General features: G+C 34.2%; 4 protein-coding genes across 9 annotated transcripts in view; 1 reads left to right on the plus strand and 3 right to left on the minus strand.

Annotated features, from left to right (window-relative positions):
- Window positions 1-1198, minus strand: part of LOC110831050 (uncharacterized) — a 28588-nt gene extending 27390 nt beyond the window's left edge. For 2 of the 3 annotated variants that reach the window (XM_022066603.2, XM_022066605.2), the window contains exon 1: window positions 853-1041. The gene's annotated coding sequence lies outside the window, so the exon portion shown is untranslated. Of the gene's footprint in view, window positions 1-852; window positions 1042-1069 lie in introns of those variants that run through there. The other variant, XM_022066604.2, reaches the window with a different exon arrangement.
- Window positions 1199-1251: 53 nt separating this feature from the next.
- On the plus strand, window positions 1252-12099 carry Hacl (2-hydroxyacyl-CoA lyase). The gene is made up of 12 exons (XM_022066606.2): window positions 1252-1390; window positions 1470-1696; window positions 2823-3004; window positions 4176-4352; window positions 4869-5110; window positions 5862-6047; window positions 6684-6759; window positions 7664-7753; window positions 8454-8601; window positions 9376-9483; window positions 10156-10279; window positions 10417-12099. The coding sequence occupies exons 1-12, from the start codon at window positions 1331-1333 to the stop codon at window positions 10510-10512; spliced, it is 1716 nt and encodes a 571-aa protein (XP_021922298.1). The 5' UTR covers window positions 1252-1330; the 3' UTR covers window positions 10513-12099.
- On the minus strand, window positions 6340-13996 carry LOC110831055 (uncharacterized). Its single transcript, XM_087358817.1, has 5 exons — window positions 13830-13996; window positions 13651-13720; window positions 12896-12993; window positions 10365-10519; window positions 6340-6674 (listed from the first exon to the last, which is right to left on the minus strand). Exons 1-3 carry the CDS (start codon window positions 13982-13984, stop codon window positions 12904-12906), a joined length of 315 nt encoding a protein of 104 aa, XP_087214943.1. The 5' UTR covers window positions 13985-13996; the 3' UTR covers window positions 6340-6674; window positions 10365-10519; window positions 12896-12903.
- Window positions 13997-14753: 757 nt separating this feature from the next.
- Window positions 14754-18671, minus strand: part of LOC110831049 (Ig-like and fibronectin type-III domain-containing protein 2) — a 216472-nt gene continuing 212554 nt past the window's right edge. For all 4 annotated transcript variants that reach the window (XM_087358814.1, XM_087358815.1, XM_087358812.1 and 1 more), the window contains 3 exons: window positions 18378-18577; window positions 17245-17429; window positions 14754-16636 (listed from right to left, as the gene is read on the minus strand). In XM_087358814.1, the coding sequence (XP_087214940.1) occupies window positions 16436-16636; window positions 17245-17429; window positions 18378-18577 (586 nt within the window). In that variant the 3' untranslated portion in view covers window positions 14754-16435. The remainder of the gene's footprint in view (window positions 16637-17244; window positions 17430-18377; window positions 18578-18671) is intronic.

An 18671-nucleotide genomic window follows, 5' to 3' on the forward strand; every position in this document is an offset into this window, starting at 1 on the left:
AAAAGGACAGCCTTATGTACACGGCAGTGAGTCTACACAGCACAACCCACAAGACAGCCATCTTCAAACTCAGATATTCACAATATGAGTACAAGATACAGCTATGACCTTCATGTGCCAAACAATAACCTCAGAAAATATCAAAAAAGAGTTTCCTATACTGGAATTAAGCTATTCAATAACCTCTCCCTCACCCACTACAAAAAGTCTGAATCATGACATAAAATAGTTTAAGCCAGCACTAAAGAGTATCTCCTAACACACTCCTACTCCAAAGAATTTATCTCAACCAAAAATTCTCTTCTATTATAAAAACATGTAAGCAATAGTGGATATGATTTATTGTGTAATTATTTTTGTGGTAATGCTGTAGTTTACTGTCATAACTACGTAATTTATATTTGTATTATAAACAAGTATTGCATTTGTGCTATGACATGTTCTACATTATTGGCCTGGGCCTATGAAGGATCTACATAATGTAAATAAATTCTATTCTATCCTAGTTCAATTCTAAAACAGTGACATGTTTAAAATCCATCTCTTACCTAAAGAATTTCCTACTTTTATAATTCAAATTCTACCCTGTAGTTTCTTGTTTTATAATGGCTCATAATGTTACACCATCTCTTTATGAGAATTCCTTTTATTAATGATTAAAATAATCTATGGTTTATTAAAATAACATACACATTATATGATAGGCCTGCTTTCATAAAAATATGATTTCCCTTTAGGGTTATAGTTATTAAACCCAAAAGCGGGAAGTAACATAACCTCAACAGATTAGTTCCACATTATAATTATCTTGGGCAAGTATAAAAAGAATATGAAGTTGTGATAAAAACTTACTTCACATCCTGGTTGAAACCGTTTATATGTATATTACGTTGTAGTAAAAACTTGTTTCACAACCTTAGTGAAATCATTCATACGTTTATGTTATCAAATTGGTTTGCCAACCACACACTCACAAACAAGTATGGCTTTGGGAAACATTTCACCAGAGCCTACAACCAGAATAAACAGAATGATGTGTGCAACAGCACAACCAAAACAGAATATATACCTGTATTATTTAAATAATCCTCGAATAAAAATATGCAATTTATCTGCAGATCTGGCAACACTGAAGTTAAATGTGGATATAGATCTCAGGACCTTGATAAGTGAACAGCTGTATGATTTTTTTTTCATGAATCAATGTGCAACCCATAACCTCGAAACTTGTACTGATTTACGTAACAGATACCACTATACAAGAACTGGGTGTAGTTGCAGTTCTGTGATCATACAGTTTTGTTAATAACAGTGAAAGTACACTTGTAATATGTCTGCAGAGGATGAAGTTAATGGAAATAAAATTTTGGCTGAATCACTTCTTGCACAGGTAAAATATATCAAATAAATATAAGTTGTACAAAATGGTACTCATTATTTATAGGTTATCTATTGTATCTTTGTTTCAGGGTGTGAAATATGTGTTTGGTATCGTGGGTATCCCTGTGATAGAGCTGAGCTTGGCAATGCAACAGGCTGGACTACACTTTGTGGGAATGAGAAATGAACAAGCAGCCTGCTATGCTGCACAGACTATTGGTTACCTCACTAAACGTCCTGGTGTATGCCTTGTGGTGTCCGGTCCTGGACTTCTCCATGCACTTGGAGGCATGGCCAATGCTCAGATAAACTGTTGGTATGGTACCAAGTAATATTTACAGATGTCTTCAAGTACATAAGTGGTACAACCATCACAGTTTTATGGCTAAGAATGGCTTATCTTTACAAAGAAGCTGGCTTTTATTATAAAGTTGCTTACAGCAACAGTATGGTTTTAATATAACACCAGTTGTTTATGATCTTAATCAATATTGTATGTTTTAACAAATGGTATATTAACATAGGCCCAGTAGCTACAACTAAATCTCAAGTCAGTTCTAGGTTACAATAATTTAAGAGGACGAGACTTTTTCTCACTTATAAACTCTTTCAAAGTTCATCTGAAATGAACAAAGTTTGAGAAATTCATCAGCTGCTGGTGAACCTCATACTGATCTTCTGGCAATGTAACATAATATGAAGTATTTAGAAATCAACATCTTCCTTCAAACCTGTGATGTCACTTATACATCTTTGACTGGTGAACTGTTTGTCATCCAAAGCATCTGCAGAATTTTTGTTGTCAATTTTCCCCGACTGCTAGGAAAATCTGACATTGGCCTCCACTTCAAAACTTTCCACGCATTATGCTTTCCTCTAGAGAGCTAACTCCCCCACTAGTTGAATGGAAACTTAACAATCCTCTGAACTGTGTAGGTAAAAAGACATGCATTCTCTTCCATATGAGCAAGTTCCATTATCCCTTCTTTGCTACTTTGAAGCTACCAAGTATAGGATGCATTCACAGCTACACACAATTTCTCACTGGTTTAGTCTGGCTAGACGTATGGTGCAGTAATGTACTGCTAAATTGTTAACCTTAAAGTTGAAGTCTGGTCAGCAGCATTGTAGTACGAGAATCAATTACCTTATTCCCATATGATGCAGGTTAAAAGTATTCTAACACCTACATACTATTAAGTTGATAAAGTTCTCATACCAACAATAATTTCATGTACAGCACTGCCTAAAAATCATAACAAATATAGTAACAAACTGTCAGTAAAATGACAACCCGTCACTTGAAGATGGAAGTATAACCAACACCTAAAATGTTGTGTATATCAAATATACCTTGGGCAATGACCAAGTCAAGTATAGTATTCCTATCAGCATATTAATTTATTTCACTGTAAGTCCATATATAAATGTTTGCAACTTAGGCCTCTTCTTGTGATTGGTGGTTCATGTGCACAAGATCATGAAGGCATAGGAGGCTTCCAAGAATGTTCTCAAGTGGATCTCGCCAGACCATATTGTAAATACAGTGCTCGACCTCCAGGGCCAACACTCATCCCTACACATGTTGAAAAGGCTGTTCGACTGTCAATATATGGAAGGCCAGGTACTGCTTTTACCTGCCAGCTGACATTTTGTCAAATGAAACAATTTTGCTACCATATTTTTCAACAAACCTTGAAATATCAATATTTCATTGAAGAATTTGTTGTTACATATTGCCTAAATTCTTTGGTATTAATAGTAACAGTAGAACCTGTTACAGTCTATAGTAACAAATGTTAAACCATGTGCCACATCAGAAATTTCTGACATCCTCAGTGCTTAATTTTAGTTCACTGTATATTTCATTGCTACAGTGACATCAACAAAATGCCATAGCAGGATAGATTCCATAAATCCGATCCTCACAACTTGGTTCCGAAACACCCATTCTATTATTATCCTCCTGTCTCCTCCTTGTCTTCCAAGTTGCTGCTTTTCAAGAGAATTCTCCACCAAAATTGTGGATGCCTTTCTTGTCTCCCTCACCCTAGCTTCATTCCCAGTATATTGTGGTCTAGATTTTAACATCCTAAAAATACCTGATCACCTGCATAAAACTCACAGTTCCTCATTATGAATGGCTTAGTTAATTCCTTTCAGAAGGCACATTTTATAATTCTAAAGGCTTTTCTTTTTAGACTTTCTGAGTAAAATTTATGATGTTGAAAGCAACAGAAACAAGTTCATTTCTCTGACTATCCATGTGTTTAAATTCATCCCATGCTTCTACCGCTATTCTAAATCGGTGAAATCTATAACTGTCAAAAATAGTGCATAGGATTTCTGCAGTTTCCCATGCTACATAAATAGCACTGTTGCATGTGAACACACATATTTTAGAAAACAGTTAAAATGGAGAGAATAATCTGTGCTAAATTTGAAAATATCCAGTGCAAGAGCTACTGTTCGATACTATTTAGGTAATATAAATAGTATGAGCTACTAAGGTAAAGGTAAGTTGTCCCTGGTGCTTAAACTAAGTACTACACCATCCACCCAATAATCTAGTCACTGTACTAACTCCCAGATTTAATACTCGGTTACCAATACAGTACTGCTGCTTTATGACATGAAGGAAAAGCTAATCAAGATATTATTCTGTGTCCCTTTATAGTACAACAGTAAAAACAAAATAGTTTTACAAGTTAATATTTAACAAACATTATGCTTAAATAATGTTCATGTAAAATATTTTGTATTTATCAAGTTCCTGACCATTCTACATTCCACAGGTGTGTCATACTTAGATTTCCCAGGAAATCTGTTGGCTCAACAAGTGGCTAGTAGCAAAGTAGTCTACACTGCCATCTGTCCTGATCCACCACTAGCATGGCCAGATCCTGCACTGGTCAGGCAAGCTGCCAACCTCATAATGACTGCCAAAAGACCTCTTGTGATTGTTGGAAAAGGTAACACACATACAAGGATTACTGTTCCAATAATGTGTGGTCAACTATCCTTATCTTATGGAAAAAAATCATATCTGTCAATGTGCCCTTATATGCACATGTATATGTGGCTTTCTTCCCCAGTTACTTTTTTGATTTATTGGTAATGTTTCATGGAATTTGGTATGGGCATTATGGCAATACTACCTTTACTTTGAACTTTCAATTCCTTACCACCAATTACACCAACATAAACATACAAACTTCTGACATGGGAGAAGCATTGGACTTACTCACTTCATTATCCTAAAATGTTATATGGTAATAAATTTCTAACTTACGTAAAAATTCTTGTAGAATGCAAAACAACATGGGGAGGGGTCCACTCAAAATCTAGCATTAGCTTTCAGTTTAATAGTGAATATTAATGACTAATGCAGCTAATGTGACTGAAATTGGGTAAAACATACATATGAAACTTTTTTGTATATTAATAATGACAAACACAGAGACCATATGAAACTTGATGTGATTCAGGAGCAGCATATGCAGGAGCAGAGGGTGTAGTGCGTGATTTAGTGCGAACATTTAACCTTCCATTTTTGCCAACACCTATGGGGAAAGGAGTTGTGGATGATAATGACATATACTGTGTCTCAGCTGCACGTACCACAGCACTACAACATGCAGATACAATCCTCCTGTTAGGTGCTCGCCTTAATTGGATTTTGCATTTTGGACGACCACCCAGATTTGACCCAAATGTCAAAATTATTCAGGTATGCAAGTAAAATTAAAACTTTTTCTTTTTGTGCATTCACTGCAATAATACTTCAAATTTTGTTTTGACATGTGAAAATATAATGCGTAGTCTTGTTTCAGCATATTTAAAGGTTCAGTGCTAAGAACATACATCTCAAAAATGTTTATACGCTCTTTGCGTGGCATGTAGAATGAACACATAATCAGAAGTCCATGTGTTTTTGCCCACATATTTCTGAAACTACAGAACAGATTTAAATAAAATTTGATGTTCAGGAATCTACAGTATAAGTTGGTGGGTGAATCAGAAATTGAACTTTACTGGTTTAGTACATAACTTAAAAAAGATGTAGAACTTTCATTTGCAACTGAAACAAATTAACTTTAAGACCAATGAGACATACAAAATTCTAAAGAACATATTCAGAAAATACCTATTCGTTCTTGTTTTGCATGTATGTGTCCTACAACATGTGTTCTTAGCAAACACAAAAGCTTATGCAAACCTTCCCTATTTACAAATTTTCTGCGCATCAGTAACTATCAAGGATGAGGTAAATACATTGTAAGATAAAAAGCAGATAACAGCACTCGCATGTTAATAAGAAGTCTCATAGTTCACAAAATACAAGTATCTGAAAGGAGAAACAGATGATGGTCACTGCTCATCTTTCAGGTTTGAATAATATGAATAATTATAGAAATGACGATAACTACAAATACAGGACATAGTTTGGCATAACTTTCGAGTTTCCACATATATAACAGGTGGACATTTGTGCTGAAGAGTTACACAACAGCATTCCAGCCAAAGTGGCAATCCACGCTGACATAGGCATCTTTACTCGTCAACTCGTACTACGGCTAGCTTCACAAGCATGGGGTTTCCTTTCTGTAAGTGCATGGTGGGGCCAGCTTAATTCAAAGATTGACAAAAACAAAGCCAACATCATGGTAAGCTAATTTCTTGACTCATTTAATCACACTTGCTCAACAGCCAGACTATATAGCACTGAATATTATTATGATTATGAATTATCAATTTGGAATGATACAGAAGGAAATGCATGTGACATATTCAACATTTCCTTGGAGAAATTAAGGAACAGGTCACAAATCCCCAGGATGTGACAAACTAGGGCCAAACAAATACAAAGGACTGCTAACCAGTGCACTGCAATGCCTAGAAAATAGGAGGGGCACCTGTAATTTCATTAAAGCTGGGGAAAAAATGAACTGTTTAAAATCACATTTAATCACTAGCTTCATTTATTAATTTATTTTTGACTAAGCCATCTATATGTCAACTTACTTTTCTTCATAATTAGTTGGAAAACAAACCAGTGTCACTACTACGTAAATGAAAAGGTGAAATAAATTCTCCCACTAGCTTCCTGCAACCCATAATGACAAACACCAAGTCCAACCTAGATGTTTAGTGAAGAATTATATTTATCCAGTGCTTGTTGTTTAATGTAGGTATTATGCAGTATGGAAGCTAGGAGACTTAGTAGCATGAGGATCCATTTTCACCATATGTATTTTGTCGACAGCTCTGACTTTCATAATTGTCTTTATGTTCTGTAACAGAAAATGATACAAGATACAAGAAAACCACTCAATTATTACACCACACTCCATTATATTCAGGAAACCATACCAAAAGGTACACAGTTTATAGTTTAATACAATTCAAATAGGATAGAAAAGTTCAGATGTAACTTACAAGATAATAAAGCAAAATAAAAATTTATTATGGTTGGTGATGTTATCATAGACGCAGTTATGATATTTAGTGTGCATTCAGTTGTATTCAGAGTACTCAATTTTAACAACAATTCTCTGCTAGAAAAATGATCAGTGAAAAATGCATTCCTCTTTATTAGATGGCTTATTTTGTAAAGTATCAAACAAATATTTATATCTGAAAATTAAAGAGAATGAAAAGGTCACTGCATGTGAGTGAGTACCAGAACTCTTGTTAAAAAATGTAAATATATCACCAGAGGAAGAAAGAATGATAAACTGTTTCTACTGCAAAGCTTGGGCATATCGTTTCATTAAGCCTTACATATTTTTTCAGACATAGATGTCAACTATATTTCTAATTCTAGGTTGGAGGTATCAACCTAAACATATTCAGGGTAGTATTTATACACAGATAAATGACATATGTAATTACTGGGCAATGGAGTAAGTTCTGTAAAGTAATTTCTGTTAGGTGTTTTTATATTATTATTGTCATTATTTTTATTTATTCTCCTTTCTAAATTCATTAGACCAAATAATAGGGAATTTACAGTGTTTGAATTTTTGTTGGGAGGCTATAAATTGTTATGGTTTATTTGTAATATTTGTAATTAAATGATAATATGTACAACAAATTGTATAGACGTAATTGTGAATTTACATTATTTCAGTTTCCTGTTCTCTAATCATGCATACACATCTCCAGCATTAGCAATACATCTTGTTATGCCATTTTTTTACAGTTTATTCTAATTATGATGTCACAATGATGCTCAAAAACTGAGAATAATATCCTTTATCAGACTCCTTAAATGTTACAGACTGTATTATAGTTAGTGAAGGAGCTAACACAATGGACATCGGACGCTCAATATTACTCAACAGGCTGCCAAAACACAGACTTGATGCTGGTATGTAACAATGAAAATAATGCAACATCAAATCAGCTTATTGAAAATTCATAATCTTCAGACTTTATAAATGTATTAGCAGCAGCATAATAAGGTGAAATACCAATACTCTGCAACACATGATGAATTAAAATATTCTGATTACCCTTATTTATCTTTATATTGGGAACTGCTTCACGGTGTGGTACTTAAGGATAGGACAAACTTTACTAACAATCACTAAGCTAATCAAGAAATTCTTTGCCTTTCATGGAACCCAGAGATTCATTACCATGTTCACAAAAGCCTAACACCAGTCCCTAACCTGAACCACACGAACATAGTCTACATCCACCCTATTTTGTTAAGACCCACTTTAATATATATCGTCCATCTATGCTTAGGTCTTCCAAGCAGTCATTTCCCTTCAGATCTTTTGACCAAAATTTTGTACACATGTCCTGGTAATCTCACCATTATCCAAATAATCGCTGTGTAACATTTCACAACATAATGAACCATCTTTGTCCTCGAACTCAGGGTACTGAAGTACCCTGAGAATGAGGACAAAGATGGTTCTCGAAATGTCGGTGTTTTCTCAGTTCAACCACCTGACACAGCTGGTAGCCTGATAAGAATTCATCATACTTCATCGCTGTGTAAGCTACAGATCATACATTTTGTTGTGATGTTAGAAAAACAAACTTGTGTTTTCCTGCAGGAACATTTGGCACTATGGGTGTTGGGCCAGGTTTTGCAATTGCTGCTGCACTATGGTGTCAAGTTTATGCACCCGGCAAGAGAGTGATATGTGTAGAGGGTGATTCAGCCTTTGGATTTTCAGGCATGGAGGTAGAAACTATGTTCAGGTCAGTCAAGATAAGGAGTCATATACCTGATTGAATAACGTGAGGTAATTAATTACTTTCCTACATTTCCACACTGCTCATGTCATACTTTTTGCTGTATATGGTAATGAAGGAGAGTATGTGATTTTTGGATACTGACATATGCATGAAGAGTTTAGCCACAACCACTACCGTTCTAATCCACACAGTGTACCTGACATATCAAATTATGACTGACTATCCTGAATATAGATTCCTATGAGTTTTTCCAAGTCGGTTCTTTCCACATTTACCATTCGTAATAATTATATTCATCACTCATCCACTTCCAATTCTAAATAATAGCATCACATAAAGAAAATAAAGAAAAAATGAAAATGGGTAAAAATGTCCTCGAACTGTGTCCTAATAAAGTACTGTATTGTATCAGTTCTAACATCATCTATACCTTATTCTGGTTCTTTATATCTTTGTCATTGATGACTGTCCAATCATGTTATATGGGTTGTAAAATCTAGCGTCTTTGAGAAAATAATGCAATTTACACGTTCTCAAAACAAGATCTGAGGTTCTCGCAGTGGTTTTCTGGATTGTGATGCCATGTAGAAGTGTAGACAAATATCTACCTATGGGACTACATGGTGCCACAACCCAGAACAAGTTCACCAAAATATTTGGGCCCAGAAAGTATGAAGTCAGCCAGATATTTAAGATACCTACTTGGCCGAAACCTAAATTACACCATACCAACATAAAGTGTTTATATTACTGCTTGCTTTTTATTTCATGCATTAGGTACAAACTGCCTATAATAATCATTATTGTCAACAACAATGGAATCTACGGTGGCTGTGATGAAGAAACATTCCAAAGCATCCGAGAGGAAGGAGAAGTAACTAAAGTGTAAGTCTGTATGTTCCCTTCCTTTCAGTCACATGCAATTCAGAACAGTTTTGGAAATCCAATCTTCTATATGGTGGATATATATGTGTGTGTGTGTGTGTGTGTGTGTGTGTGTGTGTGTAAAAATGAAATTATACACCAAATTATAGCAGTAAAAACTTAAGGACAAAAATCATTTAAAGGTAATTTGAGATGATGATCAGACACATCTTCCATATGAAACATTCACTTTATGTACGTCATGCAAAGAACAGATAAGAAGTGAGCAGCCGAATCAGTTTGGAGCAAATGTTTCAGAGACCTCCTCTGTCTCCATCGTCAGTGAATGATGTGACGACTGTGTGTTGTTTACATGCACAATCGATGCCCCTACCCATATGGCCACTGACCAACAGTGGACAAACTCATCTCAAAACCAAGCAAATGGTTTCAAGACAACACTGATTGGGTCAACAGGATCTGAATTTCTGGGTGCAGCAACTCAGAGCAAATGGTTTTGAGACCCTATCATGTTTAGCCCCTGCAAAAGCCACCAGTGAAACAGATAAAAAGTTGTAATTTTTAATGAATTTTATGACCAAATTCCTCTGAATGCATGTTTCACATCTTCATCTGTTATGTTTGTCATGAACTGTTACTGTTTGAAATTTTAATATGACGAACTGCTAACAGGACACCACCAACATCACTGTCAACAAATGTCCACTATGAGCGCATGATGGACATGTTCAACATCAAGGGGCACTTTTGTATAGACATTCCTCAACTGCAAGATGCACTTGAGCAAAGTCTGCAGGTAAGCTGAATATTCCTGTTTTGGTATTTATTTAACATAAAGAACCTACAAATGTCAGTCAGATGTAATACAGAATGTTACTCACAGAAATTGATAATGCCAGTATGTGAAAGCACTGATTATGAATGTTGTTTCAGGTGAAAGATGCACCTACTATCATCAATGTGATGATCAACCCATCAGCTGATCGCATGCCACAGGACTTCGCTTGGCTCACCGAGTCCAAACTCTGAAAATCAACTATAATCACAAATAATTCAGTATAATTTTTTATTGAGTAAAAGAATTATAAACCACACATAAGGAATAATTACTAAAGGATAAATAAAGAACATTCTCTCAAGTACAAAAAATATAAAGAAATTAAACATGTAATATGGGGCCAAAAAACTGTATTTAGTAGGAAGGAATGGCAAAATACTTCATCAAGATATCAGTGGTGTAAAACATTTCAAAATGAAGTGTGTATAAAAGAATTTGAAAGCTTCTGTGGGTAAGAAAATATAGACTCATACTGAAATTCCTTCAGGTAAGTGGATAAATATGGAGAAATATATTTGCAGTTCAATGAATTTTTTCTCAAGAACCAGATGCTTATTGGAATGCACCATGTCCACCCCTAATTTTAACTCTCTCACATAATTAACATTTTTCAATGCATTTTCAGTTTCTGCACAAATTTTCCATGTTTATTCTAAAATGCTCAGTAACATAAAATATTCCTCTCCTTAAGTATTTTCTTCGTGAGTTTACATGTTCATTAATTATCAAATAAAAGAAATGCAAGTTACAAGTGAGTAAATATGATCCATAAAATAGATGTACATTTATGAAGGTGAAACATTAATATTACTCTTTGTTTTTATGTATGACCGGTCTGTATTTTCATGTGCATGATAAATGTATGTAAATTAAATAATAACATTTTAATTTTGGAGTAATGACTTATGTAAAAAAATACACCCTAATCATCAAAACTTAAATTAGATACTAAATGCAAGAAGAAATCAATCTGATGACACTACCTGAAAGTCATATGTAGGTCTACATTCCTTTGTTTAAAGACCAGGCATGGAAAAAACAAAATAGTTGTACAGCATTAAGTGTAAAGAATTCCCACTTATTTTGAAAAGCCTGTAAGAAAATTATTTAATAGCTTGGCAAAGGTCTTATCCTGTTAAAAATTACTGAAATCATAACAGCAATTAATAAGATTGGAAAGGTGTACTCTTTGAAGAACACTGAAATTCTAAAGGTGTTCTTCGCGTCACATCACAGGCTATGACATGAGCAAAGTAACTAAAGGAATAAAAAAATACAACAATGAGATCAAATACAACAATTGTATCTGAGGTCACTGTTGAAATGTAGTCACTTGACAGTATAGGCCTTAGTTCACTTTTGCAATTATGTGCCTCAACAATAACCTCAGTTCACACTGTTGCTCAAACATGTGAGAGACATGGATGAGTCCATAAAGCATTCTTGGTTTATTTATTTATTTACTAGTTCCAGAAATCCAATAGTGGATATAGAACACGTCACAAACTCAAGTATAAAAGCATAAAATACATACATTAAAGAATTACATCTAGACAAGGAGCATACTAAATACAAAACAATGTAACTAGTATTTTTTATTGTAATAGTTATCCAATTAGGTACTCGTCCACAGTATAAAACGAGTGAGTAATTAAAAAATGTCTCTGTCTAGTATCAATAGTATGAGAGTCAATGTTTGATGGAAAAAGAGTTTTGTTTTGTAATACAAACAATGATAAAGAAAATATATATTGTGATGCCAACGGTAGAATATCTAATTCTTTGAATATATTTCTACACGAGACTCTATTGCCACATCCCATCATTGTTCTAATTGCGTTTTTCTGAAGGAGAAAAATAGTGTAACTATGAGATGAATTTCCCCAGATGATGATACGATAGCTCATTAAGGAATGGAAAAAAGCATAATAAATTGCCTTTAGTACTTAAGTAGACATATATGGTTTCATATTTCCAATTACATAGCAAGCCTTGCTCAATTTTTTAATGAGTAGATCAATATGATTCTTCCAAGTTAATGCACCATCAATCATAATTCCCAAGAATTTAGTACAGAAGATATTTACACTATAGCATATAGAGCACCTAGAAGCTATTTAATTCCATCATCCATGTACAAGTTAAAACTACAAATGGAAAATTAATTGTCTTCATTATTGCATATCTTTGATGTTATTTTACATTTTGTAAGTTATCAACAATAAAACTGCCAGTAGTTTGCCAATTACAATCATTCTGCCACTTGGTGCTCCATAAGCTATGCTGCGCTGTTAAATAAACCAAGGATGAAATGCTGAATTCATACTTTGAGTTTCACATGAAATAGTATTCTGAACTGTGTCATGTAAACAACTAAATCAAAATATATTCAACTGGAGTGACAATATTAATGTGCATGTATCCTGTGAATAAATAATCATTTAATATAAGAAAGAAGGCATGACACACGAACTACAAAAATTATCCCATTGGCCTAGCTAGTTTCTTAATTACAACGTCCAAAATATAAAAACATGTATGTTTTAACCCAGATATGCACATAAAATTACTAACCTGTTTTCTTAATTTATTGGAGGATTCTCTCCTTGTTTTGCTGAATTCTCAGCAGTGATACCCAGAGCAGTACAAAGAGGCACAAATGATTCTTTTGCCTGAAACAAGAACATAACAAAATAGAGACTACTGCTTTAATATAACATACATATAAAACATTTCATGCCCGACTTGCTAGTATGTGTGTGAGATAAGACAGGTGGGAAAACAACTACATCCTTTGTGGCTATGTTTAAGATGTCAATTACCATTTGACAATGAACCACATAACTTATTATTAGTACATTAAATGTGTAAAAGTGCCAATACAGTACTTCTTCTAGCATTGTCTTCATTTCATACTGGTCAATGGGAACATTTATTATCATTAATGTAGCAAAAGCACCCATTCTTCTTCTGGGTTTTTCTCAAAAATAAACTGTACTGAAACATCAAATTGCTTATCTGTTACAATGTTATAAATATATATTCCTTTACATAAAAATACCAAACTGATGAATAATATTCTACTAATGAAAGGCTCTGAGGTTGGCAGAAGATAAGGTTTATTCACCATTCAGCCACCTGATGCGGCATGTAACTCAAGAGTCTTTCAACTTTCTATTATTTACCAACATGGTGCCACACAGCAATAACTTCATGAAGTAGCTACTAGTGATATTGCTGTTGCTGCTGCTAATACTACTACTACTACTACTACTACTACTTCTACAACCATCATCATTACTACTGTCAGCTAACACTGTCTCTCTCACCTTCTTCATAGACTTTCCAAGCTTACCATTACGGTCAGAAAGTGTTGTGATTTCAACCAGTTCCACGAAACTAAAACAGAAAGGCAAGATATGAGTAATGGAAAGCACAACTGATCTGAAATGTATTCACCTACTAAACTGAAATTATACCTATCAGTAAATTCCATTACATTACTTACATTTTTTCTAAAATTACGTTTATTTCTATCAGTTCTTTCTGAATAGACCGCTCCAATTGCAATATTTCAATATCTGACATAATATACAGAACAAATAACACCGAAAATTCCCACCACAAATAACCAACCATACAACCCTTACACAATTCCAACATTGAAATGCCAAACACTCCAACACGCTTATATCTGCCGAATATAATGCCACTATTTTAGGGACTATAATACGTAAGTTTACCAACTTGTATGATATATGCATTGCCATCTGATGGGAAATTTTCAATTACCTAGTCTATTAACTATGGTGCCATGTCAACAATATTTTAAAAAGTTTAAACCAAGTAACGTTATAATGTTTGGAAAGAGGGGGGAGGGGGTTCAACTAAAATTTGCATTTTCTCGTGCTTTGTGCTCGAAAGAGGATGATTTGATTCTCCGATAATCCTTTTTCCAATGATTATCGTCGATTTCCTTTCAAGTGCTGGTGTAGTATCTTTGCCCAAGACTGCATCCTTCCACATTATTTAAAATTCAGAATTATCCCCCTACTTTAGCACTAAATTGCTGTTATCATTTATCCGGTCATTTTCATCACCCTATTACCGGCCGTAAATAGAATCCTGCCTTATTGGTTCTCATATCTCAGAAGTGGATTCTCATATTTGTCAGGAAGGCAAAGACTTGTAAGCATGAAAGATTGTGACATTAAGACACTAAAATCACTACCACTGTTCATATAAACATAGGCAATTTTGTCCATTACATAATAAAGTGTATGAAAAGTCATTGTTGAGTCTAGCAGCATAGTATGCATTGTGTGTACACTTAGTAATTGAATTTTTATTTTTGTTTAATTTATGAATACTGTACTGTACATCTGCAAATACTTACATTAGTTCATTTTTAAACACTTGGAAAATTTCCATCTCTTGGGAAAAATGACTATTTTTTATTTACTTTGACACTTTTACAATAATTTTACAACTCTTTTCTTTAAATCTATTATTAATCTATATTGTACAAAAGATAATTTCCCCAAACATACAAACACATGTACAAGACAATCACATTTCAACTACTTTGAGTCCCAATGTATGTTTATTTTTGTTATTTCCTATAATTTTCTAAAGTGGTCTTTTGTATGCTGTAAGATTTTTAGGTGAATTAACAAGCTTAATTCTGATTTCTCAGTTACAAGGTTTAATTCTTGTTCTTATATATTATTATTATTATTATTATATTGTTATTATTAATATTATTATGAATCTGAAAGGCACACATTCTGCATGGAAACGATATGTCATTCTGGCCGATACTTTCAAAGTGGTACAGTACACAAAGAACATTGCCAATGGAATGATATATTATACGTAATACTATGTGGTACTTACAGGAATGTAGTGGATATAATGTAAAAACAATATAAACATATAGACAGAAAATAATATATGCCTAAATGAAAGAATAGGCATTCCTTATGACGTGAGGTACTGCGTCTGGCCCGTATTGAAACAATCACTCCATGCACCTCCTTATTATTTACAAATAGTGTTGGAAAACTGCACTTTATCTAAAAGCAAATAAAAATGTAGTGTGACAGCAATACGGTCGTTCATCAGAGCTGTGTACACTTTTACTTCATGCGACATATATTCTGTAATCACAACCACACAAATCATCCCTGTGTAAAGAATGAATTTTGTAGTAATTAATAATGAAGCACTGTAGATATAAAATTAATTACGGGTATTTTAACACCACATTTTTTGGTTAGCTAACACCTAGACCTATTGCTAAATCAGCTGTGCTTTGACATGTGAACATCTGCAACCACTGTTATAACACAACTCATCCAATGCCTCACGCAATCAACATTTAGTACAAGCTTTGACTAAAACACACTGAGTGAGGTGTTACGGATTCATTGTCCACATCATCATATATTTTTGTACAAAATTAAGCAGTCTACAAATGTATTTGTCAATTTTTTGCCTGCGTCTCATAACTTTGTAACACAGTTTATTATATTCACATCTTTTCCTTACATATACAGCACCATGTGCACTGTCCCCACTTATAGTGGACTCAGGTTAATACAATCTTCAATCTATAAAAACAATTTTCTTGTTTGTTCTTTAAAAGTGATACAAGTTTTGTGTTCAGAATAAAAGATTAGACATATCTAAAAGTGGCACATTCTGAGAAATATTTGTGCGCCTGCAAGCACAGATTTTTAGTCGTTAAGAATGTGTATCCTGGATTGCAAAACAGGCAAATGTTAAACTTTTATCACTCATAAAATTCTGCCATAACTTTGTAAGTCAAAATTATTTAAGAATTTTGTGTGATAAATGATTAATTTCAATAAATACTGATGCAACTCTGTAACTTTTATTCTTGACACAGTACAATTATGAAACTGCTGCTTTAAGGTCTTCACCTGTCTTTAAAAAGACAGAAAGAACAAACACATTCAATGATGTGATAAAATGCAATCTGCGATTCCAGTCACTTATCAGCTGTGTCCATTAATATCGCATTTGCACTACTTATAAAAATCACATCAGATCTGTTTCTTAGAATCTGGATTCATATCGAAATTCCTGATACTATTTAAGCCGTTTGAAGCCAGCACCATCCTGACCGAGCTTCAGTTCTTCATACAAGGATGGAGCAACTTCTGTTGCTTGGGCTGGGACATGCAGAGTCTCTTGCTTCCAGCCCTGCTGAGCCTGCATATGACTACCTGCAGGATTCACACCATTGGCAGTCCCATTGGACACTGCACTGTCATTCTGACTTGCAGGAATCTGAAATACAATCATATTGAGAATTAGTTCGGGGTTGTAGATAAAGCTGTTCTTTGTTACTGAATCTGGTGTTAAGTTCTATCACCTATGTGTCGCAGCTCATGCACGAATCAGGTGGCCGTACATCACACTAGTGTACCGCTAATTAATTAACCCAGAGTTAAAATCCAGCCAATAGCCCCAATGAATGAGGATTAAAATCCTTCATTCATGTATAATAATTTTATATAGCAGGCCCCATAGAGAAGAGTCTATTTTCTTCTTCACGAAGACAGAGACTGCACCAGTACCTAAAATATTACGGTCCAGATAACAGACATCAATAGAAAAATTTTCCAAGACAAACTGTTAAGACCATAAAATTAATTTACATCAAGTAAACAATAAAGTAACTAAATTAATCACAAGAATATCCTGAATTCCTCATTCAAACAAGAACCTCACCAAGATTAAATACATTAAACAAGTTTTCTAATGGACTATGTATATAAAATGTAGTTAAAATCTGTTCAGAAGTTTCCGAGACTGAGAAAGATAACTTCCCCATTATGCACTTATTTAAAAAAAACACCTAAATATATTACCATTGTCTTCACTTCACCACTTGCCTGTATATGGTCCATGTTAACCTCACGCAAATAGCTGGGATTCTCAAATGCAACTCCTCCAGATGACTTGCGACCCAACATGCGTCTCGTCCGCATAAACCAAACGGCACCGATAACGATGGCAGCAACAATGATAAGAGCTAGAACAATTCCTACAGCCACACCTACAGAAGAACTGTCATTGCCTGCATAAAAACAAACCAATACTTCAATGTTGTTTTAGTAATACAGAATGACACATTTAAATGCCAGACAGTATTAAAATGGTTCAAAGAAAATACCTAAAAAAAGAGATATAATTCTAATACAACATACATGAATTTTTGGGGAATTGTATTTAATTTACAAAGTGTAACTTAAAGATCAAGCATGAAAAATGTTCACATGGACATGGGTCCAGAAAATCATCCTTTGCAAACCTCGAGACACAGCCCTTTTCTCTCTCAAGAATGTTCAATGCATTGTCACATTTTTGCTCTTTCCTGTCCACATTTGGAGCAGAATTTCAAAATAAGTGCTAAAAATATCCCCTGTAAACTCATGGACTTCTACTACTGCCACTTGCATGTTAGAAATTTCTTGGAATAAATAAATATTAATTTCCACTAAATGCTAGGTATAAATTGATTTAAAAACTGATACAGTTACAATATCAAATAAGTAAACAAACAACTATTAACACTATAAAAAGACACTATTGCCATACGCATTTCAACCTCAAGAGGTCATCATCAGTGGCATCTGGGAAATCAATTCATTTAACCAAAATGGTTCAAACTTACATTTTTGACATTTCTGATAAATATTACTGGCACAGGTGAAGTCTGAAGATTTCTGATGATGGCACGTAAAATCTGTAAAATGGTTTCTTGGACTTGGTCCAGGTCTGAGTCTAGCTCAACCAGGGGCCCAACAGCTAGGATTTCTGCCCCCCCATTTTTTACCAGAATATGGAAGAAGATAGATCTTCCAAAACATGATTTTATTGAAATGTAGGTGATGGACAAGTCCATAAAATCACTTTTACAAATTATTAGGGCAGCCTTCCAGAATGCTCTAGAAGGGCATGGACTTACATATACAGGAAAACCTGATTATGAGCAAAGTGTCACAGATATACAAAAGTAATATACCTAAACTAGCAGCAGATGTGATGTATTTGTCACCAATCGTGAAGCGAACAGGTTCTGTTAATGTGCTGGTACCTAGATGATTTCCTGCTTTAATAACACACTCATATGTTGACCCATCTTTCAAACCTGTAATGCGCAGACTTGTCGCTTTAGTGTCATTTTTAGTTGCACTGCGAGAACCTAACTGCCTCCAGAAAACTCTGCAAAGAAATTATTAAACATTATTAAATTTTCTTATTTTTGGCCTATGTCATTATATAACAATTCTTTTAAACATGCAGAAACTTATATGCA

The sequence above is a fragment of the Zootermopsis nevadensis genome, unplaced genomic scaffold (assembly GCF_977971745.1).
Source record: "Zootermopsis nevadensis isolate Lab colony 2312 unplaced genomic scaffold, Znev_1.0 Znev_ptg000030l, whole genome shotgun sequence".
Taxonomy (NCBI): Eukaryota; Metazoa; Arthropoda; class Insecta; order Blattodea; family Termopsidae; genus Zootermopsis; species Zootermopsis nevadensis.

What these genes read in the sequence shown, in the direction of transcription:
- LOC110831055 (XM_087358817.1), bottom strand. Translation starts at nt 13,984, where the DNA reads ATGTTGGAATTGTGTAAGGGTTGTATGGTTGGTTATTTGTGGTGGGAA. An exon ending in AACGTAATTTTAGAAAAAAT is followed by an intron (nt 13,721 to 13,829) that starts GTAAGTAATGTA and finishes TTTCTGTTTTAG; the next exon opens with TTTCGTGGAACTGGTTGAAA. An exon ending in TTGGAAAGTCTATGAAGAAG is followed by an intron (nt 12,994 to 13,650) that starts GTGAGAGAGACA and finishes TTCTTGTTTCAG; the next exon opens with GCAAAAGAATCATTTGTGCC.
- Hacl (XM_022066606.2), top strand. Translation starts at nt 1,331, where the DNA reads ATGTCTGCAGAGGATGAAGTTAATGGAAATAAAATTTTGGCTGAATCA. An exon ending in GAGGTAGAAACTATGTTCAG is followed by an intron (nt 8,602 to 9,375) that starts GTCAGTCAAGAT and finishes TTCATGCATTAG; the next exon opens with GTACAAACTGCCTATAATAA. An exon ending in CACTTGAGCAAAGTCTGCAG is followed by an intron (nt 10,280 to 10,416) that starts GTAAGCTGAATA and finishes ATGTTGTTTCAG; the next exon opens with GTGAAAGATGCACCTACTAT.